Genomic DNA, 25,716 nt, shown 5'->3' on the forward strand with positions numbered 1-25,716 from the left:
CAAAAACAAGGGCTACGCATCCATAGCACACACCCGAGAGAGGAGCTTGCTGCTGAGTGACACCAGGAGCAGAGCCCAGTAGCTGTAACAGCCAACTAGGCAACAGCTGCCTGTTTTCCAGCATGGAAACAATACCCTGTTTTGATCAAGGCTTTTTCAGTCAAATTTTATCCATCAGCATAAAACTGAAGCAGAACAGCAAAGTATTTTTCCAGCTTTGCTGCAACTACTTTTCCAGAGCTCTTCTTTTCCATCCAGGTGTTTTGGGTTTCTAGGGAAGCTGCCTATTTCCTTTTGCTCTCTCAGACCTTCATGACAACACCTAATCAATCACTTTTCAGCTGGGCTAATTATTAAGGCAGGTCTGACTGGCCCCAGCTTCTTAGAAGTGAGAGCACAGTAAGTTTTGTGCGTTTCCTCTCAGGTACATTCATATGCTCCATAGACTACGGGGAATCAGAGAAGTAACAACTCCTTCCCAAGGTCATCTAGTCCAAATACATAGTAGATATGTAACACAGTTAACACTGCAACTAAATTTTGGGGTTTTTTTTCTTTTTTTACCTCAGAGAAAAAAGGCATGACCTTGAAGAGGGTATGACTCCTTTTCTCGTCAAAAAAACAAGCTAACAAGGGGAACGCAATTAAGCTAGACACAAGTGTTAACTCCCAGTCTGGAATTCTCCTATTTTTCTTACTTTGCCACTGCACTGTGAGACATGTTCTTGCATCCCAATTCTTGTCTGTTCCTGTTCAACAACAGATGCTCAAGTGATGTTTCTCAGCAGCCACGCTCTCCAGAACTCTGCTCCCCAGTAATCACATTAGCTATTACGCACATCACCACTTTAAAGATAGCATCCAGCTTCCATCTTGAGCCTCCGGCTGGCCAGGTACAAATGACAGCTATAATTGACAAAGTATAGAATTTCAAATCCTATAGCCTCCTTTTCACGGTCTCGGAAGATCAAAGCAATGTGATTACAAGTACTTTTTTTTTTTTTTTTTTTTTTTTTTTTTTTTTTTTTTGAGACTTTTGCTTGGCTGTGGGACACACTCAAGAAGAAGCTTCAGTGTTAACACCTTTCATAGGTTTCATCTCACATTTCCCAAGCCGGTAAGGCAACCGGCTCTCCACCTTTCCCCAACCGGGTCACTTCTGCAGCCTGGATGGACACTTAGGAGCCCTGCACTCGCCAGCAGGCAAGAGGCACCCCTAAGCCCTTACTCCCAGCCGCCTGACATTTCTGAGCCCCGTACAGGCGAGAAGTTAAGGAGGGGTGGGAGAGGAGGGAGAGCCGTAACGGCCAAGCGGCGGGCGGGCGCCCGCTCCACCAACCGCCGCCAACCGCCCCCGCCGGGGAGGCCCCGCCCCCAGCACCTGCTACGCGCACGCGCAGCCCCCCGTGACACCTGCCCGGGGGTCCCTCCCCTCACCTTCTGCTCTCCCCCAGTCCCCCCTCACGCCGTGTCTGGTGCGCCGCTCGCGGTGACGTCACAGCCACCGCTGGGCGGAGGGGGGGGGTGGTGGTGTTAGCGGCAGTACCGCGGGCCCCGCCCCTGGTGCTGCCCGGCCCGGGCCGCGCCCCTACCCCGCCTCCAACCAACCCGGCCCGGCCCGGCCCGGCCCAGCCCCGCTCAGCCCGCCCCAGCGGCAGCCAGCTCGGCGGCCGCCACCGAGCCATGGCGAGCGTGGCTCCCGCGCAGCCTTGTGAGGCGGAGGCGGGCGGGGAGCGCGGCGGCGGGCGGGAGCGGACGGAGGTCGTCGAGGAGCAGGGCGCGGCGACCGGGGATGCGAAGGCGATGGAGGTGTCAGGCGGGGCCGGGGCGGCCGCCGCTGCGGCGCTGCTGGGGGAGACGGGGCTGGCGCTGGGCTGCTGCATCGCGGCGGCGCTGAGCTGGGAGCGGCCCCTCCGCAGCCTGGGCGCCTTCGTCTGCGTCAACCTGCTCTTTTGGTGAGCGAGCCGGGCGGGGTGGGGGCCGGGGTCGGGACCGCCCTCCCCGGGAGAGGAAAGCCCCTGCCCGGCCCGCCGCCGCCCCGCCCGGGGACGAGCGCCAGCCCCCTCGAGTTTCTTGTCTCACGGGAGGGCGTTTGATTTGCGTCCCTCTTCCCCGAGACCAAGTCGGTCTCTGGTGGGATTAGCCCCCCTTCCCCTGCTCCTCCACGGGGAAGGTCGCGTTTCTCTCTTCACCTGCGCCATCTCTTCCCCTGTCCCCGGCAGCCGCTCCGGGCGGGGTATGGTCCTGTAGTTGTGCGCATCTGCTTGCCGGGTCCTTTCTATGTCGTGCTTCTCCTCTCCCTTCTCCTGTCTCACGTAGCTGGAAGGAGCTTCAGATCAGAGCTAACCCGGGCGGCCGCGGCACGCCCCGCTGGGCAGATGGGTTTCTTGCAGCTGAGCTGAGCCGTGGGCCTGCGGTTCTGTGCTGAGTTTGGAACCCTCGTGAAATGAGGCCCCGAGCCCGTAGTGAGTGAGCACTGCGCTGCTGCCTTGCTCCAGTACTTCAGAGTTCACTTTGGGTTGTGCGTGCTTTCCCAAATCGGTGGCCTAGTTAGTGGAGGCTTTGTGGTGTGGGGACAGCAGGAATGTTACTGCAGTGCACCAGTTCTCTTTATTGACTAAGCTTTTTCTAGTCACATACAGATCTGTTGAATAAACCCCAGAAATTAACGTAAGGATGTGTTCGTTGTTGTTTGTGACATCTGTTTATTTCTGTAGGAAGAAACTTTTCTATGTGAAACTTCATCAGGAATTTCCCCTGTTACTATGTTTTGGCAATGTCTATGTTTTTCATTTTCTGCTCTCCTAAAATGTCGCTGTATGCCTCCTTGCTCATGTAGAGTGATTAATGTATTAGGGCCCCGTCTAATAATACAGTTGAGACTCTAATACTGAATTGTATTTCCCCTTCTGTGATTAGAACTACCTCCTTTCCTCTTAAGCCCTTCAGAGGCAAATGAGCAAAGAGGTGGATTAATTGCAAACTCCAGTTACTTTTCTATAACCCCAACAGTGTGATGTTTAAACATGAGATTTAAGTCATGAAAAGAGAACTTTATGAAGCTTTGAATCACAGAGGAAAATCTCTGTGCAGGTGTCTTAAAAATAATTTTACCTACTGTAATCCCAGGAGCAATGTGTGTGATGTCTAGTTCAGGTTGACTTTTATTATCCATCTTGCTCTGAAGTATCCATGGTAAATCCTTCCATTGAGAAAATTACATGGCTTCACTCTTATTTTCTGCATACTTTAAAGATCATCTATTCTGCCAGCAATTTGGAAGAGTCATAGTGTTTAATGTTTCTTTGCGACATGGCTCTGATAAAATTATCAGGGATGTTATCTAACAATACTACAAGGAGTAGTAGTAGCTGCCAGGCAATCTCCTTGCTATTCTTTTGTTCGTCTTTTATCACATCTTTTATCTTCAGAGCCTGTGAAGTCTCTCCTAACCGGGTGTTGCACTGGCCAGAGCCTAGGTTGAAGAAACATTGCCCAGTTACAGCTTTATGTGCCTCATCTGTCTTCTTCCTGTGCCTGGAGGTATCCCTGTCCCTTGCAGAGGTAGTTTTATGCCCAGTGTTTAGGGTCTCTAATCTCAGTGTTCCTCAAAACTGAGAAGTCTGTATTGCTGAGTGGGATACTTCTCTCATTATATCAGCAGTAGTGTTGGTGGGATAGGAAGGAGGGGATAGGGAAGTTTAATTTTACAGTTTTCCAGATGTTGGAAGAGTAGTGGATAGTAGTTTAGTTCTACCGGCCCTTTAATTTCAGCTGGACTGTTAGTATACAGTTAGTATAGTTCTTGTAGTAATACCATTCAAAACACTTCGTGTGTAAACTGTTGCACTAGGAGATGTTCCGTGTCAACTGTTTCTCTGATGTCCTCTCACAAAATACTTTTTTTTTTACTATGTATATATTTTTGATTGTAATTTCCCCTTAAAAATCATTTCACTGTGTTACTGTGTATAAATGCCTTTTTGACACTTACTACTGAAATAATTGTCTTGTAGGTATGAGGAATTTATTAATTTAATTTCATTCTGTTTTCCTTCAGTTTTTTAATAGTCCTAACAAACCATCATGGGCTCTTTAACAAGGTTTAAAGCAATTAGTTCTTAATCTTGTGTTCAAGACCTTCTTAAACTTGGCAGTACTATCCCATTTTTCACTTGCCTTGGGTTTATAATATAAAGGCTGCATTGAAGTTCAGGCCCTGCAGAAGCTGACTTAATATGCTTTACTTGCTATTTGTAATAAATGTATAAAATATTAATTATAATGCAATGTAGATTTTTATATATACTGATATAGTGAAATAACATTTAATAAAATTTTCTCAATAATGAATGAAATTAGACTGGCAGTTAAAGTAAAAAGAAATCTTGAAAAAGCATCCGTCACTTATCATTTCCCTTATTTCTTCATCATGAACAGCCCTCACCCAAAATGACCCCAGTTGAACATCTTTAAAATTAACTAGGGTTGAAATGCTTATTACTTAGCAGTTAATAATGGGAAATGTGATAGGGATTCTACTTTTTTCCTGTATATAGTTTACAAACTGAAGTCAAAACCCCAGATAAGAAAGTAAATTTGTTTGGTTTGGGTTCTCCCCCCCCCCCCCCTTTTTTTTTTTCCTTGCATAGAACTGAAAAAAATGAGTCATTTGTCCAAGAGCAGAGAAAGTGCTGGTACCGGAAGTTTAGTCCAGGTATTCTAAGGGTTTGGCTGCCAGCTGGTAACTTTCAGTGTTGGGTTTCATCTTAGACAAATATTACCAGTCAGTCCTAGATTTTAAGCTAGTATTCTAGCCTGACTGTTATTTTGTGTTTGTGTGTGGAGAGGATAGTAGCAGCTTTTAACTTTTGTTCTCCCAGTCTTTCATCTTAAATATTTCTTTGAGATATGGGGGGATATGCATTTTTAGTAATTCTGTACTGCTACACATCTGTTGCAGTTTTCAGATACATGTTTCAAATAGATGTTTTATATTTGCAGGTATTTGTTTCAAACATAATGCATCAATGCCTGCAAGGTCATCATTAGATGCAGCAGTTGACATCTATTCACCAGTTCCCCAAATTACTGATTTCTATAGGCTTTCTTGGGAGGGGAGATAGTAGAAAGACTAAAAAAAAAGAATAGATTTTTTTTTTTTCTCTTTCTGTCTTCTTGTGGAAGGAATTTATGGTGTTACACTGTTTGTTGTTCTTATTCCAGCTCAAATACATTTTTTTTTCCAGGAGTTTTATATGCATTCTTATTGACAACTGTGTATGACACTGCAGTTCTGTTGTTAACAATTTTTTTGTGGTATTATTGTACTGGATGAACAAATTAAAATACATTCCCTGTTCCCTTAAGTATGCTGGCCAAATTTACCATTAAAAATACTGTCTTTCTCACTATCTGTACTCAGATTTGTTTGGTTTGGTCTCAGACCTAATGGTTGGTGTGGGTTTTTTTTGTTTGTTTGTTTTTGCTGTTATGGGAGAATTAATCAAGAGAGGAAATAATATTTAATATATCTGAACTGGCCACGTGCTGTGCATTATGTAAAGACTGGACTAGTAAGGTTATTCCAGATATAAAATCTAATTGCCATTGAAAAGTTAGTAGCAAAACCACCAGTCTGAACTTGAGACCTTTGGCATGTTGTGAGTATCCAGTTTGCTTTAAGAGTTGTTACCCAAGTGTTTGTTTTGATTTGAAGTATCCAGTTCACTTAAAATTTTTAATAGAAGTGTTTCTTTCTTGAAATTTCTGCTTGGCAATTATAATGCTTACCATGGAGAGATCTCAAAGTATTCTTCATTCATTAATTTAGTCTTTTGGTGTAAGAACATAATACCAGGCTAAGCATGTTTTTCAGGTGTTTACATTTGAACTGTACATGGTGTCACTACTGCACCTATATGGGTAGCTTGCCCATAAAGCAAGGTTTCTGCACTTTTAGACCAGGGTATATATGCAGTGTGTGCCTGCATCTGGCATTTTTATTCATTGTTAGGAGAAAGACACTGACCCGTTAGACATGCAGCAGTCACAATTTTATAGCTGTTCGTAGTTATATACATCTTCGGTATGGCTATGTCTTTGTGTTCCATTTCAGGTGTTTGACAAAGGGAACTAAATTTCTGCCTGCTGTCAACACTGACCATGGGTACCACTGGTAATATCCTCAGGAACAGATCATACAGGACATCTGAGTGAACCTGGCATCCTGAACCTCGGGAAGCCTGATGCTTACAAAATGTTATTTTCTTCTCGGTCTTGTCTGAATTAGGTGGTCTTCTTATGCTGGTGCTGTTACTCCCAGAAGGCTGGTGTGGTGATTGCCAGTGTTCCTTCAGTCAGTGTAGCAATATTGCCTGCAGGGTTGCAAGGCTGGTGATTGTTTCCCCCAGCAGGTTGTGTGGTCCCTTCTGTAAGGATGACACAGTCGTTATGCAAGGGTCATGTGGCTTTTATCCATTCAAACCACTCCTCATTATCAGCATTCTACCTTGTGTCATTAGTAAGAAATTCACAGGGACTTTGTATAGTTCACATTGGCTATATAAATTCAACTTTTATTTTTACTGTAAAAGCTTCTGATTTTTGATGAGTGAAGTTACTGAAATTGCAAATTGCAGTATATAAATATTTTATTCTCTATTGTTTCAATTTAGCTTACACAGTAACTCAGATGATTAGAGTTCTTTTTCTTCTGTCCTCTCTCAGACTTCATCTTCCCCCGACCACATTCAAATCTGACACCATACCAAGCAAAAATAATACAGAAAGAATTATTTTTGCCCAAGTCTACATCCTTAGGAAGAAAATACTTGCTTCAAAATACTTGCTTCCCTTTAAAATATATGTAGGAAATTCATCAGTGGCCATGTACAGGAAGGAAATTACAAAATTAAAGTAAGAATTGGAATAAAAGAAATCTATGACATTAAAAGATAAAGAAAAAAGCATGAAAACTAAAGAGATGGAGTAAAAAGAGGTATTGATGTTTTGAAGCCAGTGTGTAGTATGTTAGCCTTCAGATCACTATCCTAAACTTGCAATATCTGTAAGTCAGGCAATCACACCTATGTATTTTTATGACAAAATGTCTTACAGCAACCATATGCTAAAGAAATGTGGGTTTGAATTTGGGAAATTTCTGTCTTCAGCTGCCTTTGTTATACAGGTGATCTTAGAGCTTAGTCTGGAGCTCTAGTCTGAAAGCTATTAGTAGGTTTGGGATTGCATTCCCAAAATCCAAAGTATCAGGATAACACACAAGTTAAAATGCTATAGATTGTATTCTTGCCTGAAACTCTAATAAGAGTTTCAATCTCTTAACCTTTAAATAAAGGTAGGAAAGTAGGTTGTGTATTGATAGATTTCTTTTGTAATTATAATGCATTCATAACCAGGAAAGACAAGAAAAAATTCTGGCATAGGCAGTCTTGAAATTCAGTGCTCATTCACATGAATGGGTTTCTAACATGGGTCCAAGCTTGTTTCCTAAAGTCAGATAGTCTTAACCTAATTTGCTGCCTTTTGCCAACCTTTTGTAATTACTGGTATTGTGTTTATTTTATTATACCATGCTACAGTACAGTACAGTGCTGTTTGTTCTGAAAGATTAAAAAAAAGTACTGGGGGGTTGGGTTTTTGTTTCCCTAGAAGGTGATATTTCAAAATACACTTTCTCAAGTAAGGCTAAAATTCTGATGGCAACACAAGTTGTGCTATAATTGTGGGCTCTACTTGTTTTCATTCAGGCAGTTTTAAGCTTATGTTCACTTTCCCAACATGAATTAGTAAAACTTATGAAGGCTTTGGAGGTAGAAAAGTGGAACAAAGTTAAATTAATTTAATTTAGTTAGCAAAAAAATATAAAGCCATTATCTGAACAGCTTTTTAGTGACAGTTTACATAGTTTTGGCTGAGAGATTGGTTTATGGGAATGAAAATTGACATTGTTTGAGAGCCAGACAGTGTTACATAAAAACCTGGACAGTTTACAGCATTTTTCAACCAGTAAGTTGAAAACAGGTTCAATCAGGAAAGAAATCAAGTGGGATAATTGAGGAACTGAGGGAAGTGAGCATTACCAAACAATTTAGGCCCAAATCCAGGATGAGGACTTTGTGGAAGATGGAAATCCCGAACAATGGAGAATAGATGGATTTTCGGACCAAATCCAGGATAAGGACTTTGCAGAATATAGAAATCCTGAACAAAAGAGAATAGACAATAGCATGCATTTGGTTTATTCCCTCTTGCTAAGTCTTAAACATTCTGTGCCTCTTAAGAGAGAAACTGATAGTTTCTTCATGTATTGAGTCAAAACAATTACATTTCTCAAATATTAACTAGAATTTTGAGAGCAGTGAAAGTTCTAGGAGGACATGCTATACACCATGGTAGATGTTACAGGACTGAAAAAAAAAAAGGAAAGAAAAAGAGTTTTAGGGCAGCATGGTAGAAGTGGATTGTTTAATGTCAAACTCCTGCTTACTGTATGAGAAAATGGGACTAAGATTTCTTATGTACATTGACAGAGTACAGGTTAATTAAGGTCATCTGGGTGTATTTCTGCAAAAGCAAAGGAAGCCAGGTTATTGATGTTATGTATTTAATTCAGAATAATTTTAAGTTTCGTGGAAATGCGATCCTCTGTTGTCAGTGGTACAGCATTAGCAGTTCATGTCATGGTAGACTCAGAAGGTATGTTGTTTAGTTCAATTTTTTTATTTTGTATGCCTAGCTGAATGCTGTAAGTTACAGTAAGTCTGATTCACAAGATGCAGATGTTGAAATGTGATTCTTATTACTGCATTCTCCAAGAGGTTTCCTTGCAAACAGTGTGAGATAATTTTGAAATGCAACATTTTATTATTGACTGGATCCTATCCCCCAGATTATCAGTATACTTACAAGTTTACCAATTTTGCTTGTAAGCAAATTTATCCTTGATGATTAAATGCCAAGTTTTATAAAGATTTTTTTATATTTTTCTTAGATAATTTTACTATTTTTATTTAGACTTGTTTATAAGTTTATAATGTCATTTGTTGTAGCTTGGGTAGAGAATATGCAATTTGAATTCCTATCCTATATGTTACTGACTTCAGTTAGAATTGTCCAACAGTCTTCATCTTTTACTCTGCAACCTGTGCACATAAATCATGAATCACAACTGCTTTCCAGTTCTTCATTCTGCTCTGGTTGAAATATTTTAATAAAAGGCTTATTTTTTATTATGGATTTCAAATGTGTTAAATACATAAGCATCTGGATTTTAATGTTTGTAGATACTGCATTTTAATATTTATGGAAGCTTATTATGAAAATTATTTACATCTAAGAACAGTTCACATAGAGGTTGTAAATTTTGTGCAGTGTATTATGATGTCATGCTGGAGCCTTTCAATTTTGTCAGATATGCACGTGTATTAGAAATACTTAAATAAATCATTTTGTTTTGTTTTTTAAAAAGGGGAGAGGAAAGCCCTAACTCTTAATAATAAGCATCAGTAGCACTGAAACTTCATACTAGTCTTGTTGCTATGCATCATGTTGTTAATTCCTATAAGAATTTAAAATCCTGACACTGGTAGCATAGTAAGTGGTTTTCAGATCCCAACACTTTTTTGCTAAGTTTATGATAGACGTGTAAAGAAGTCACACAGGGGGATCTTATCAGCTTTTAACCAGTAAGGGCTTTAAGGATATAGATCTGTGTGACGTGGCTTACGAACAGTTTTGCTAATCTGTATTGTTAGAGCACCTGTGGTGTGATATGTGTTGGCTTTGAGTGAATTAATCATAAATGGTCTTTCCTGCAAACAGCATAGGAGAAATAAACACTAGCAGGGGAGGAAGGATTTTGACAGCTAATAATGTTAAGGCACAGGAAGTCCAGTCAGAACAATTCAAAGCTCTTCAAATAAGTGAAAAGCCCTTGTTCGGCTGCTGCCTTAGCTGCTCACCCTAGACTACTTTTACTTTTTTTTTCTTCTTCCCCAAAAGCTGTGGAGCAGCAATACTGCAGTATAGAGAAGGTAGAATGACATGACTTGGAAGCATCTTTCAGAGAGGATGCTACCTTGCTAATCCTTGTATGCTAATCCATGTCCGCATTAGTGCAATTGTTTTTAACAGCAGGTGACAGCTGTGATTGCAGTGAAACTAAGAGTATGGTTTAGTTGTGAGCATAAAGTAGGTCAAACATGTTCTGTATATTCTTTGAAAGACAGGCTAAACCTTCTCAGTAAACATCTGATCATACCTTTCACAACTGGTAAATGCCTGTATGTGTGCACATGCATTCACACACACAAACATAAATTTCAGAATCGATGTATTTCTTTACACTATTGAGGAAAGGCCAGTGGCAGTCACTAAGTTGTAACACAATTTGTTTCTATAAAATATTAATGCACAGGCTCCAAAAAATAATCTATAGAATAGGCGTATTATCAAGCCCACATAACTTACAGGTCTCAATTTGTGACAAACTTCTGATGCCTTGAACTTCCATAAAAATTCTTTGTTTAATTTTTCTATACATTATCACATGTTCTCCTCCATTATCAATAAATAAGTAGGCTAAGCAAAGTCTTCAGTGCAGTTACACTCGATCCTTTCAGCTTGGAGATGAGAATGAGGGGCGAGTGCCAGGAGGATGGATTCAAGCTTTTCTCAGGAGTGACTAACAGCAGGGCAAGGGGCAATGGTTACAAACTGGAGCATAGGGTGTTCCATATAAATATTAGGAAGGATCTTTTCACTGAGAGGGTGACAGAGCACTGGCACAGGCTGCCCAGGGAGGTTGTGGAGTCTCCTTCCCTGGAGACATTCAGAGCCCACCTGGATGTGTTCCTGTGTGACCTGCTGTAGGTGACTCTGCTCTGGCAGGGGGGTTGGACTCGATGATCTTTTGAGGTCACTTCCAACCCCTAACTTTCTATGATTATATGATTAAACAGAATCGAGGAAGTGTAATGATGATGATTATCACCAAGAAAAGTAGTGGGGCAACTTGATGCAAAGTTTTTAGGACTTTTGATATAATGAGCTATGTTTCGGCAGCTTTGAAAGAACTTGCCTTGGAATCATTTTTCTCTTAACATCTCGTGCTTTTCTTGAGCTGGCTGAAAATATACAGAAGTTCTGATTTCATTATTTGTTTTGATTCTTTATAGAGTATTGTAGTTCAGACTGCGTAGATGTAGAAACCTTTAATGGTCAGAAAACTTTCAAAATGGGCTTGTCTGTACTGGAAATCATATCCTAGCTCAGGGTGTTTGAGAATTATGAGTTTGTATTAAATGTGAAAATCGGCACCACAGATGTTTTGTTTTATGTAGTCTGTTTTTCTTGAGAATTGCAAGGAATAGTGGAGCAGTTTTCCAAACCTTCAGTGTCTCCTGAGCTTGTTAGAAACACCTAGAAGACAATCTTCTTTTTAAAAATCTGTGTTTGCTCATAGGGTGTCTCTAGGCTTCCTCCAGAGGCCATGCTTGCTATTCCTTTTCCCTTCCCCCTCCTTGCAGAAAATCGGCACCAGCAGCTAATTGGGTGGCCGGTTGCCCTGTTTTTCAGTCAAAGAGGTTTCTTGGAAGCCTTCCAGCTTTGTATGATTTTGTTTCCATTGGTATTCTCATTTGATCCACTGCCTTGGACAGGCTTCTTACTGGTTTTGGCTATCCTCAGCTTCAAAAAAATAAAAAGTTAATTGTTTTTGCCTTTACCTCGAAAAAGATACTAACATGCTCATTATCTGTATTCAGATCTCTGGCTTAATGTGCTTGAGACTTTTTTTTTTTTTTTTTTTTTTTTTTTTTAATTGAATTATAAATCTTACATGCTTTGGATCCTTTTTTGGATCCTTTCCTTAAGAAATTTTTTTGTAAAACAGATAGAAATGCTAATCTCCAAACATACCTGAATAGCTAAATCAGCAGTGTATGAGATTATAAATCATACATTCTGAGTCTAGGACTGTTTGACTTGACTAGGCGTGTTCTAAAATGTTCATGTAATTAGAAATTCACAAAAGCTTATTCTGAGGACAAGTTTGAGTAATATACTATGAGTGATACCATTTTACCTCATCTTTGTATTTGAAAGAAAAAAATTGTATTAAAATCTTGTGTGGCCATAGATTCTATAGGAAATACAAGGAAATCTCTTAACTTTTCTTGTCTGTGAGTAACAGAATTGTCTTGTGCCAGGATAATTTAAGTTAATAAAACCATAACTAATTTTTTAAATTTATGTGTCCTCTGCAATAATTGAAATACTTTGGTTTCTGTGACTCCTCTGTGCATAGATAAAATCTACTACAAACTCAATGTATGTTTAGTGACTGCATCTGTAAGTGAGACTGTTGTGTTTGGAGCTTTCAGTGTTTGCTTCCCATGGAAGGTTATGGGGGTAAACTAAATTCAGTTAATTGAGTATTAATCTTTTTTTTTTCTCTTTGTTTTCAGTACTAATATCAACTGTAAGGTTATGTATCCTTCACTATAACTACAAAAGCATTCAATGTTTATTTCTTGACATTCTAGGTTTGTTGCACTAACCTCTTGGAGAGTGTATCATCTGACTTCTCTCATAATACTTGGAGTGCTAGTTCTTCAGATAATAAAGGATTTGGTATTTTCAAGAATAAAAGGTAAGACAGTAAACTGATAGAGTTCCCTGCTTAAAAGACCTGCAACTCAGGTCACGCTAGTTCATTACTAAATCACTAAATTACCAAATGGGAAGTTATGATTATTGTGAAATATTAGCTAATTTCAAAGTGAAATAATATATCTATTATGATCTATTACCACGTTCAGTAAAGTTTTGTTATAATTTTTAGAAAAGGCATTTGTAATTTTCTTATACTGCAAGTATAATTGGTATTAGTAAGCAATCATTCTTGTTTCTTAGCTGCTAGGTATGAAAATGCATTATTGTCCAAAATACAAAGTTTTCCTAAATATTCCTACTTCTTCTGACATTACTCTAGTGACATCACTTTTGGAAACCAAATATAAATTGCCTAAACTTGTAAATAGATTCAGAAAGCACCTATTTTAGGACAGTGAAAATAAGAAATTAGCAGTATTTTTTTTTTCTATTTTATGAGTCTTCATTACTATTCTTTTTCCTGCTTGGGTATTTCAAGCTCAGTGGCCAACTTTAAAAGCTTAGCAGAATTTGATACTAAGAAGTTGTCTCTTAGCTGTAATATTTTTGTAATGACTGAATCCTAGATTTGCCAATATTGCCCAAAGTAAGAGAGCAGTAATACCATCCCATCTTCATTTGTGTTTCACTCCCACTTCTATGTGATTGTTTATCCATTCATCATAGAGATGGTGCTAGGAAGACTTGTGTTGCCCACCTTACAGAGGCCTTTTTATTCTATAGTTAACTTTCTTTTACTATTGTTGTCAATGGCATTGTACACAGAGTTCAAGAACAATCAGGTTCTTCAAATAATACTGTAGAAGTCTTGTGGCAGTGCCACTCCAAAAAGCAGAAAAAAAATTCTACCTAGTGTAACACTTCTGGGTAGTTACTTCACACTTCCAGCCAGCCACTAGATGGCAGGACTATTACAGCTTCAAAAGGAATGTTGAAAGTGTCTGTGTAAAGCGTAAGTTACGTTGGTTACCTTCTCTTTCCATGAGAAAATGTAGCTATGTAAGATACTGATTTTTTTTCCATTTATAAATTTAACTGGTAGGTTAAATTTGTGTAAAACAATTCAGGCTCTATTGCTCTAATTCATATCCCATTCCTGTTTGTTACAGAGAATTTCTTAGCTACTTTGTGCCAGGTTTGAACATTCCTTATGAATAAGGAAAAATAATAATAATAATAATAACGTTTCTGGTCTAGTGCATTTGGTTTCATCTTACATTCCCACAATTGCAGGTGCACAGCTCTGGAGGACCATCACTGGCAAGTAAGCATATTATTTTTAATATATTGATTATGTAATTGTCTGGAATTTAAAAAATAGTTTATTTTCCTTATAATTAAAAAAAGCTGAATTATTTTAATCATAGCATCTTTTCTAAATTATTACTGCCTTTTCATCAGTTCTAATTTTTAATGATTTTCTAGAAAGTGTATTCTGATTTGAGTCTACAGTAACATAAAAAAATACTTTTTGAAATGCTTTTTATTCCAGTGGAATTATCATGTCTTGTGCTTTCTGGTTTGAAGTTTGTTATTAGGGAAAAAAACTGTGTTGGTTAAGGAAGTAATTTACTTCTAAAACATTATATCATCATTATACGAGTGGTTAGATAAGCTTCCTGAGGCTTCATTTTATCTCTGTAGTAGGCAACACAATTTATCATCATCATTTCAAATAAATATTATTTGATATCCATTGGAGATTAAATTAATCAATAATTGTGAATTCTGTTGACTTGCCATTGGGCTGACTCAGTCCACAGTCAAATGTTTGTATAATGTTGTAAGTACAGTATATAATTGATTTGTTTGCAATATAAACAGCATCTCTAAATAGTTTACAGACAATTAATTTTCAGAATACAAGTTTGTAGATTTAAAGCATTATTCTTCTAAACAGACCACCAAGAATACTTGCATGTCTGACATAATTTGAAAACAACTGCTGCATTGCAAACATCCTGTAGTACTCTGTTTTATTACACCCTAACACTGGAGAGAGACTAATGCAAAGTTGGAAAGAGGATGCGAGGTTTTTTCTGCCCATAGAGAGTTGCCAATATCATGGCAGTTACAGGCTGCATTTCAGATATGCAGTTGTTCCTAAACTTGCAAAGGTATGAACTATCTTCTGACTTTCTTATAAACCTGCAGTGGAGTTGCTATGGAGGAGGAACTGTGCAGGACTGAGGACACTCTAGATCAGGAACTGAGCAGTATAAAATGGTTATAGTGCTACTCAATGTGTCTGTGTAGACCAGCAGGGCTTCAGACATTGTAACTGAGGAGGCATTGCTGTGGCACACAGATAATGTGATGACACCAAACTGGGTGATGTGGTGGGCACACTGGAGGGAAAGGAGGCCTTCCAGAGGGACCTTTACAGGTTTGAGGTGGGCCCATGCCCACCTCATGAAGTTCTGTGAGACCAAGTATAAGGTCCTGCATCTGGGTCAGGGTAATCCCAAACAAAATTACAGGATGGGTGGAGATTGGATCCAAAACAGCTTTGAGGAGAAGGACTTGGGGATGTTGGTTGATGAGAAGCTCAACATGAGCCGGCAGTGTGTGCTTGCAGCCCAGAAAGCCAACCATATCCTAGGTTGTATCAAAAGAATCATGGCCAGCAGGTAAAGGGAAGTGAATCTTCCCCTCTATTCTGTTCTCATGAGACCCCACCTGGAGTACTGTGTCCAGTCTGGAGCTCCCAGCACAAGAAATGCATGGACATGCTGGAGCAGGTCCAGAGGAGGGCCATAAAGATAATCAGTGGGCTGGAGCACCTCTCCTATGAGGACAAGCTGAGAGAGTTGGGGTTGTTCAGTCTAGAGAAGAGAAGGCTTTGAGGAGACATTATAGCAGCCTTCCAGTACCTGAAAGGACTTACAGAAAGCTGGGGAGGAACTTTTCACAAGTGTGTGTAGCAACAGAACAAGGTGTAATGGTCTTAAACTGAAAGAGGGCATATTTAGGCTAGACATGAGTAAGAAATTCTTTGCTATGAGCATGGAGAGACACTGGCACAGGTTACTCAGGAAACTTGTGGATGCCCCTTCCCTGGAAGTGTTCGAGGCCAGAATGGATGGGCTTTGAGCAACCTGGTCTAGTGGGAGGAAGCTTTTTTTTCTTTTTTTTTTTTTCTTTTTTTTTTTTTTTTAAATTCTTCTTCCCCAAGCTCTTCTAGGTGGACCTTCCATGAATTTGTGTCTTTGCTTCTGTTCTTAAAAACTTCTGATATTCACAATGCCCCGTAGCACAGATATCCACAGCTCAGACTGTGTGTTTAGGACCACAGCCTTGTGGTTTTTTACTGCTATATAATATTTTCTTAATACTTTATGCCTTTTTTGTGTTGGAAGAAATACTGAAAAATCATTCTCTTGATATTCTTCAACAGCTTTTGACTTTTAGCATGTCCCATTCAGTCCATCACTAATTAACTGTTCCTAAAATAGAAGTTCTCTCTAGCTTTGTTATCTTCAGTGTGCTTCTCTGCACTTACCTGCTATTTTTCTTGTCCTTTTTGTCGGCATAGGAATAGCCTTCAGCATTCTGGGAGGCCCCTGGACTATACATTGGCATATGACTATATAAAAGTCAGAAAAATGTCCTCTCATCTTTTCAAAATAAATCCCAATGCTCGGCTTTTATGACTTCTACTGAACTCTAAATTAAAGTTTTCATGGATTTTTAATTATCTCAGGATTATGTTCCTGAGTACCAAAGGTCTGTTTAAAGCATGTGACCTCAAGATTTTTCTTTCTATGTGAATGTCTTGACATTCAAAAGACATTTGGCAAGCAAATCGCTTGATACTTGATTAAAGCTCTGCAATTCCTTGCAGTTGGTCTCCATCTTTATCACAATAGTTCTTCTCATATCCCATGACCTCTTAGTCTCCATAATAGCATTTGATGCAAGACTTTGCTGAAAGCCTTCTCAGAAATTCAGATGAGTTTTTATGGATATCAGAATTCATCTAGAAGTCTGCTGACTGAAAGCACGGGTTTGTGATGTGGTGTCCTTTACCATAGGACAGATTTCCTGACAGTTTGCACAGAACAGAGATACATCTTTACTGGTTTGCAGTACTCTGGCTCTTGCATACCTTCTCTAAAAATAGATTTTGCTTTAGACACTTCACAAGCCTCTGGTGTTAAGGTGGCTTTAAGAGTGATTATTTAACATAAATGAAATTTCACCTGTTGCACCGTAGCTTTGATTTAGAGCTTTTCTAAGTTCACATATAGACTTTATGTTTGTTTGCATAGTGGGTGGATGTTTGTTGTTGTTATTTTCTTTTTTCAAATACTAATATAAATGTGCCTGTTGATTGGGTCAAAATTTGAAGAAAGGCTGTAAAATGTTGAGCCTGGTTGCATAGTTGCCTTTCATGTTACTCAAGAATGGATATGAAAAACTTCTTCCATGTTATCTTCTATAAACAACCTGGGACAAAAGTATCCCCATGCTCACTGCTTAGAAAAAGCAGTACCCAGCAGAGAATCACATGCTTACTGTGCAGAGAAAAATATTTAGTAGATCTGTGGTATTTTTGAAGAGAGGCAGTGCCTGTTCTAATAAATCAAATGTGTTTGTGACTGTTCTCTGGCATCAAGGCCCACAGGTGCAAACCGGCTTTGTCCATAGCACTGAACTGCCTCACGGTCTGTACATAATGGCCCCATGCAGGCTGGAAAGGGTTTCTGGTCTGTGCCAACTTTGAAACTACCTTGTTTTTTTTGGGACAGTGCTAGATGGCATATGCCAAAACTGTGCCAAGAGCTATTTTAGCTCCTGACAACCTTGGCATGCACTGTTTATCAAAATAGACTCAGTCAGAAAGTACAACAAAAAGTACAAAAATTATCTTAAAACATTGGTTTCCTACTTTACCTTTGTGTAATGTAATTAATTTTGGAAATTACTGCCAATTAGTTGCTGTCACACTCTGAAGTTTCACAAATGGTGGCACAGCTTTATGATAGTGAAATTGTATGCTTTGTACTATTATTTTTCAAATGAAGTCTGTGGTAGTTGGAGGGTGAATGACCAATTATCACTGTTTTGAAATTTGTGGGTTTTTTTTCAATATTTGCATGCATTTTGCATCCCTTCTGCTGCCTTCTTATGCCTCCAAGTATCAGTGATCAGAGTCCATCAATAAAGATAGTTAATATCATGCATTTGCTTTTGGTTCTCCTTCATTTTTGTTGAGCACTGATGACCAGTTAAAGCAAGTGTAGCCTGTTTTTTATTGCCATAACCCAAATTAAGAATACTTGTTGTCTCCCGTTTAAAATGTGCCTGTGTAAGATGACCTGCACTTTTATTTCTAATGGAGTCATTTAGTACTATTTTAAGTTTAAAAACATTTAAAATTTAAGCAAGATGAGGTCTCATTCTGAACCTTTCTCAGTGAAGCAGGTTCTTGCACCACGTTTTTGATTCTGAGGTACTTATCTATCAGTATCTTGCCTTTTTAAAAAAAGAGGTAACTTTTAAAGGAGCAGTGGAGAAGGTCGCTTGTTAAATTACTTTCCTTTACTTTATAAAGCTGCTTTATTTCTTCCTGTCCTAACATGACCTCTTTGAAACTTAATGTTTCTCTGTCAGCACTAGCAGATGTATTGGAATATGCACAGGAATTGTGGCAGACTTATGTTTCTTGAGCAGTCAGACTTAAGGAGGTAAAATGAATACAATTTTAATAAATAGCAAGCCGAAAAAACACAAGCAGTTGCAGCCCGAGAAAAGGCTAAGCAACAGTCTTTTAAAATAGCCTCCAGTGACTGGATAAAATAAGTTGGAAAGAATGGAGTTAATGCTGTGAAAACTGGCAGCTATACATAGCCAATTTTCAGGCCTCTCAATGCTTTATCATGTTCTCAAACAAACAAAAGCTACAGACGTCTAGGAAGAGACTTGGCTGACCAAAGATGGTGTCAGGTTCCCTACTGCACTAATGGCTGCATCAGATGAAAGAAGGAAGGAAGGAAGGAAGGAAGGAAGGAAGGAAGGAAGGAAGGAAGGAAGGAAGGAAGGAAGGAAGGAAGGAAGGAAGGAAGGAAGGAAGGAAGGAAGGAAGGAAGGAAGGAAGGAAGGAAGGAAGGAAGGAAGGAAGGAAGGAAGGAAGGAAGGAAGGAAGGAAGGAAGGAAGGAAGGAAGGAAGGAAGGAAGGAAGGAAGGAAGGAAGGAAGGAAGGAAGGAAGGAAGGAAAAGAAGGAAGAAAGGAAAAGAAGGAAGGAAAAGAAGGAAGGAAAAGAAGGAAGGAAAAGAAGGAAGTAATTGCAGGGCTTTCATCCCAAGTCTAATTTTCACTCTCTCTTCTGGTCCCAAGAGAAGAGGGGATATCCTAGCAGCCTTATACACTGCTGCCCAGATTATTAGTCTGATCAAGACTTAGACCTCTGTAAGAAGAAATGTGAACACTTCAAGAGAAGAACACTTCTTGGTTGAAACTTTTAACTGGCAGCTGTCTTCATTGAAGCCATTTAGGACTCATGTTGAGACTGTGAGCTAATATTGAAGCTCTCTAGATGCTCAGTAGTCAGCTGGGATATTTCTAAGATAGCAGCCTTTGCCGGTAGGAGATTGCAAAGACACACAGTCCAAGTCCAGGACTCCCTCTTGCCACTCCTCTCCTCCAGTCCCTCCTTCAGAGATTCCATTTTTGAAAGTTTACTGCAGCAGAATCTGTGGGCCCCCAAACCTGTCAAAGTTACTGTTTGCTTCCAGGGGGAACAGTATTAGTTCTTGGGAGCTATTGGGTCCGCAGGTGCTAAATTCCTGCTGTGACAGATCAGCTTCAAATTCAGGTTGTAACTTTCCAAGACCTCAATTTGTCTTTCAACCTACACAAATTCACACTTGCATCAGCCCAGGTCATAGATGTTTATATGTATTGCAATGGTCTGTGCACTCTGAAGAACAATATTCTGTGCTAGCACCATTCAGAGTTTGACAGACTTAAAGCATTTGCTTATTGGTTTTTTCCTAGGAAAAAAAAATCCTTTGATTCTAATTGTAATTCCATAATACACTTACACAAAATTTTTAATATGTCAATGCCATGGAAAATACTCTGTGTGTTATCACCGAAGGTGAGACAGTTCCCACTTTCTTCTAATTACTGTGCTTCATTTATTTTCTCTGAGGCTCTGATTTACATATGCTTTGCCTGCTGGGTTGGTTTAAGACAATCTGCAGGATGTTTGCCTGAAGATTTCTGATCTAGTCTGCATAGCCTTATTTTGTGATCAATGGAGAAAGAGTTGAAGGACTTTGTGAGATACATAGCATGATTCCAGTTGTCCTAAATGAAGTATCTGTAAGGCTGATCAGGTCCATTGTACTTTAAGGGTGACCTTTAGTTTCTCTTGAAAATATAATGTAAGCCCAGGCGGTAAGATGAGTAAGAGCATTTACCACCCTTCTGTCATTATTCCCTGTTGGTCTTAGTGCCTGTCTTTTTTAAGGATGCCATTGGCTGGTGCTCATTGTTTACAATAAGAAGCTGACTCTTTCAGCAACATACTGGAATACCATTCCACAGCAGTAACAACTGAAGGGCTCCCAAACAAGCATGGGGACTAGATTTGCCTCTGTCTCTGTGTATACAAGCAGTTTCTCTGAAATCAGTCTCTGTAACTGTATGATTGTGTGTTCAGATCACTCTTGAGACCTTGAAGGTATGCTGTTTTATTGGATCTCAAAAAAAAAAAAGCTTCATGCTTCAGGGTGTTGCAGAGATTTCTTCACAGATGAGCAGATTAGGAAGTCCAAGGTCTTTTCCATTAGGAAATCTAAACAGAATCAAGGTTGCAATAGAAGTGTTCCTGTTTTGTGCTTGTTAATCCATTTCCTTGATGTTGTAGGTAACAACAAAGCTAATGTTCGTCAAGGCCAGTCATGTGGGTCAGTCAGTACTGAAATGTGGGGCTATTGGTATCAGTTTCTGTTGTGCAATCCCTGAGTCTTGGGTTGGTCATCCAGATGAGATCTATACTTCATGCAGCTATACATGACTGTGTGAAGTCTGGTAGCAGACTGAAGAAAAAACTGTCTGTGACCGACAAGGGGGTCAGAGTGCAGAATATAATCTGGTAGATAAACAGATAAAAACAGGTTTCACAGGGCAAATATTTCCTTTTTCAGTTTCAGTATAATCTGAAGTCGTGCATTGTATTCAGAGACTTCTACTCCTGGTATTTTGTAATGCTTGCTGTTCTATGCATTTCAGCTTAGGTGTTCATATAAGTTTGTGCTGGATTTTATATATGGCTGAATATATGGCAAGACAACTTACTGAAAATATTTCTGCTTAAAATCATGATACTCCAAAATGCTCCTGATATAAAAAGTGTTTGTTGTACTGCAGAAAGTGGATGCATGCTTGTGGAACTATAGTCTTAGCAAATGCAAAATTGATTTTTATTGGCAGTTTAAACCTGTAATTTATTTATTCAGTAGCCACTGTACTGTTGAAATATCAAACCATAGTTTTACGTGGTTTTATATAATGCATTGTCCCAGCTCAGATAACTAGCAATATGCGTGGTGTTTCTTTTCCAAATCACAAAGGTACATTATATATAAATGTTCAAGCCTCTTACAGATTGCAGGATTAGTCTTCGTAGAAAAAACTTCTTGACATTTGTGTTTATTTTTGTTTGTACTGTGTGACTTTATTACTCCTTTTTAGTTAGCTATTTCCAAACTGTTAGTTCACTTCTCAGGTATTGCGTTCTTGAGAGTTTATTTTTATATTTGATAAATGATAAAATCAGCATTCTGGCAGAATTTTGTGTGTTCATTTTCTTACAAGAAGAAAAAAATAGTAATGCTTAAATAAAAAGGCTGGAACTGGCAGAAGAATTATGTTTAGTCTGAAGACCCTTTTAAGCATTTTCCTACACACCTGTCCCTGATGGTTGGTTGGTTATTTGTTTGGGGTTTTTTTATTTGAGAGGAGGCAAAATGAAGGAGATTGCACAGCCTTTGTAGATGTTCTATATCTCATGTTGGTTTAGTTTCGTTTGGGGTTTTTTCCTTATATTTACTGGAAAAAAAATGTGTTGCATATAACCAATTTCTTCTTGCATATATAAACTATGTATAAGCTTCAGAAGTCAGGCCCACTTCCTGTAGTCCTCTAGTAATTTGGTTATAAGATGATTCTGCCTTAGCCATCATGACATTTACTCTTTTCCTTGTCTCCAGGATCTCAGCTCATCCTTCTGTGCACCATCTGTGTATGCAAAAGATGAGAAGTTCTTGGAGTTGTCCAGCCTCTTTGTTTAAGTATCTGTATTGCTCATAGCATGATTCCCAAACCAGGGACTTATCAGTATCAAGTAAAAGAGATGAGTTGGGCTGTATATATCATAAATGTCTTGTAAATCCATCCCAGGCATATTTTTTTTTTCTCTATGACTAGTAACTCAAGAATCTTTTATTCTGCTGAGAACATTCTTTTTCACTGCACTGCTTGTTTAGGGGGTTGTTTCCAATTTTGTGGTCATGCATTTGGCTTATCAAATACAGTCAAAACCAGCTTAGGCCTGATCAGCTTGGCTGGTTGATTGTTTCATGCCATTTTTCTTTGAACCCTGATTCTGCCCTCTGCAATGCCTGCCACTCCTCCCAGGGTATTGCCACTCAATCATCTGGAGGATTAGTACAGATACCAAATGAAAATGATAAGGACATAGGACATATCAATCTCATATAACAAGACACTTTTAATACCTGCACTTTGGTATGGCTTTTCAGTTAAACAATAAGTTATTTTATGTGGGTAGCAGATAAGATGTTTTTAGTGCTTTTAAGTGTCATATAGGAAATTTTCAAAAGCATTTCAGCAGTTTAGATGTATGTTTCCATCTTTTCTTTAGGACAGGCTATATTATTTTAAAATAAATATGCCTTCTTTTTTGAATGAGGGTATTTTTGAATGAGGATGCTGAATAATCTTCATTGACTGCTTTAACAGTTTCTCAGCTGTTACTAACTTGCTCAGCATCTTTACCAGGTATCCCAAGTGAGATCCCAAGAAATTGTTTGATTTCAAGTTGCTTGGATAGCCAAATTTTTTTTCTAGTTTCAGCTTCATAAACCCTAATTCCTTGAGAAATGTCTTACTCTTTTCATTTGTCACGCAATCCTATCCCTTCCTCTGTTAATATTTTCTAACCCATTGATTTGTAGCCACAATTACTGAGAATTTTAAACTTTTATTCTGTTTAGAATCTCTGAAAGATCATTACGTTTCTGTGTATTTTGCTTTTGCAGCACTGAGATAAGAGGAGATTGACATTGTTAACGTCTGATTTTTTCCCTCCTGTTTTTCTGATTACAAAAGTGGTTTTACACAAATTTTTAAGTAAAATTTCAAGATACAGAAGACTACCTTACACAGTCTGACTTTAGAATGGTTTCTTAGTCATGCTAATCTCTCACAGGAGAGAGCATATTGTTTGAAAGCTGGTTATTTGTGTTTCTTTTTTTTTTTAGTGTTCCATTTATATTTTCTCTGATATAAGCAAATATTCCTTGAACAAGTCAAAAGGAGGGATTTCATAGAACAACATTAGGAGATTTCATGTGGAGTCTAATAAAAAATCCATATGCCTGGCATTTTGCCTGTTAACCTCCCTGCTGGAAAATAGGTTATCTGGGCACCAGCACAATGAGATGTGTATTTTTGCTGTATTTAAATAAACTAGGTCTGAAATACTTTTATTCAAGTGAAGTCACTGCATCCATGATTAAATGTGTGAAATAAATACCTGACATAAATGCAGTCTTTGCAAACTGCAGGGTATGCTGCATCCTGTGCAGAAGTGACTCAGTAATTAATTTCCTTTGTTACTCACTGGTAAAAATGAATTGTTACACTCAGCAGAAAAATGCTAGCTTCCTAATGATGGGAAATACAGTAGTTGTGTGTAATTCTTTAATTTAAATATAAGGCAATTTTTCTTCAGCAATTTTCTACATCTAATAAAGCCAGCTCTCTTCCATGTAATTTTTTTGAAGTAAAGAGCTGCAGTCACCATTCAGTTATTCATGAGAGTTTGCTTCTGCATCCATCAAAAATGCAGTTCTGCTAAAGGTGTCTGTGAGTGCAGCCAGGTGGATTTGTGTGTTGTGAACAAAATAAGAACTGCTAATTCTGAGCTGACCCAGTTCTGATAGCTCTGTGTGATGCTTGCTGGCATGCCATGTAATACCCTTATTATCATCACTGGAGAGAAAATGCAACCTTCCCACTTCTGCCTGCCATCATCTAGGCTATTCACATCTTTTTTTATTGCTATGTTTATTGTAAGGGTCACATCATTTTTTCACAGTATTAACTAAGCACTAAGTACAAGTATGTAGAATTGCAGGTATTTTGGTTGTTTTAGTTCAGCTTCTTTCCAGCGTTAAGTAAACAACTCCTGGAAGCTGATGGGTGCTGAAAGCAAAGTGATAAAGTGAATACAGAAAATTCCATCAAGGAGGTGAGTGGAGAAATGAACCAGAGATTCAGAAAGAGAAAAATCACCAGAATTATTAGTGCTACTCTGGAGCTCTCACTTCCCACGTGTTCCTTTCTCAACTTTGCACTGTCTCAGTAACACGTGCTTAGTTCTACTATTCCTAGACAAGAGCAAGTGTGGCAGGTTCTGCAATTGAATTTACTCATCTGTACAATGCAGCTGCATGCTGTTTGCCAAGTTTTCCCAGCTTTCAGCAAGGAAGTTTGGCAGTGTTCTTAACCTTTTAATATTATCATGTTTCTTACCAATGTAACAGTATTGTCACCAGAATTTTTCTTTAGCAGAGTTAAAGTTTTAAAAGTCTAATAACAGTGAAAAAAACCTAAACATAATGTCTTCTGTGGTGTGTGTCACACTTTGGACATAAAATGAAAGCTACAAGCTTCTCCTAAATAATTAATCTATTCCATCTTTGTGGGTTGATTTGTTGAGCTGGTGAACATCTCTATAGAAAGATAATATCTGAAAAAGTGCAGAGGAATTGTGCTGGTCCCACCCATCTCAGTTCACTTTTCCTGTCTGTCTTCAGTGACCCTTCTTGAAGCAATCAATTAAGCTTTGCTTGTTGTGGGATGCAAGACTTTCCACAAAGAGTATCAAATGAACTAAAAGAAATTGGACAATATTTGGCTACTTCCTGACTCTTAAGAAACTGTTTTTCTCTTATGATTTTTGAGCAGATAAGCTTTCTTATGCTAACCAAGGCATCTGGTTTTTTTTTCCTATTTCCCTGTTTTCAAAGCTGCTTGGAAATTCTCATCTACTAGCAGATACACTTTATATTTTGCTGTTAATTCTGAGTATTACTGCACTTTCCATATAAAGCTTTGCTTTGTTTTTCTTTTTTTACTCGTTTATATTTACAAATGCTTATAATAAATAACATGCTTCAGAGGCAGGCTCTGGAAGAGTATACTCTTATTTTGGCTGCTGGCCTAAATAACATTATAAGAAAACCTGTCCAAGGATGTGATTGACAGGTTTCCTCCATAACAAAGTGAAACTTGGAATGAAATGTCTGTGTGGGAAAGTGATAAACACCTCTCATCCTAGGTAGAGATCATTCTAGTTGAAGGGATCCAAAAAGTTTGGACATACTCATATAAATGTCAGCCAAAAAGTAATGCTTGCTCTTAGGCAGGTGTACTTCAGCTCACGTGTTGAACTGAGGCTCGGGTTATGAACTGCCCCTTGAAGGGCAGCAAAAGTCTTCCTACCTGGCTGGTGGACAGAGAAAGGAGAAGACTTGCATGCAGTCACATGCTGCTGGGTGGAAGAGTCAGTCACTCCTGCCTCTGTCAGCTCTTATTCTGAATCTTCTAGTGAAAAAATAACAAAGAGGCAGACTTAGTAAAACATCTAGATGGGTAGATCTTAGCTGAATACTTTTGTACTTGTTGCTTAACAAGCAATAGTACTTTTTTAGAGCAGCAAGGCACCTAGCCCTGTTAAAAAGAACAGAAAGTTGACACAC

At 38.9% G+C, this 25,716-nt stretch overlaps 1 protein-coding gene across 1 annotated transcript in view; it reads left to right on the forward strand.

The window, feature by feature from the left end:
- Positions 1-1,531: 1,531 nt before the first annotated feature.
- The window catches only part of RETREG1 (reticulophagy regulator 1), a 61,624-nt gene continuing 37,439 nt past the window's right edge, over positions 1,532-25,716 (forward strand). Inside the window, exons 1-3 of the mRNA XM_071736644.1 lie at positions 1,532-1,955; positions 12,567-12,673; positions 13,930-13,960. Coding sequence (XP_071592745.1) covers positions 1,684-1,955; positions 12,567-12,673; positions 13,930-13,960 — 410 coding nt within the window. The 5' untranslated portion in view covers positions 1,532-1,683. The remainder of the gene's footprint in view (positions 1,956-12,566; positions 12,674-13,929; positions 13,961-25,716) is intronic.

This window comes from Heliangelus exortis, chromosome 2, assembly GCF_036169615.1.
Source record: "Heliangelus exortis chromosome 2, bHelExo1.hap1, whole genome shotgun sequence".
NCBI classification, from domain to species: Eukaryota; Metazoa; Chordata; class Aves; order Apodiformes; family Trochilidae; genus Heliangelus; species Heliangelus exortis.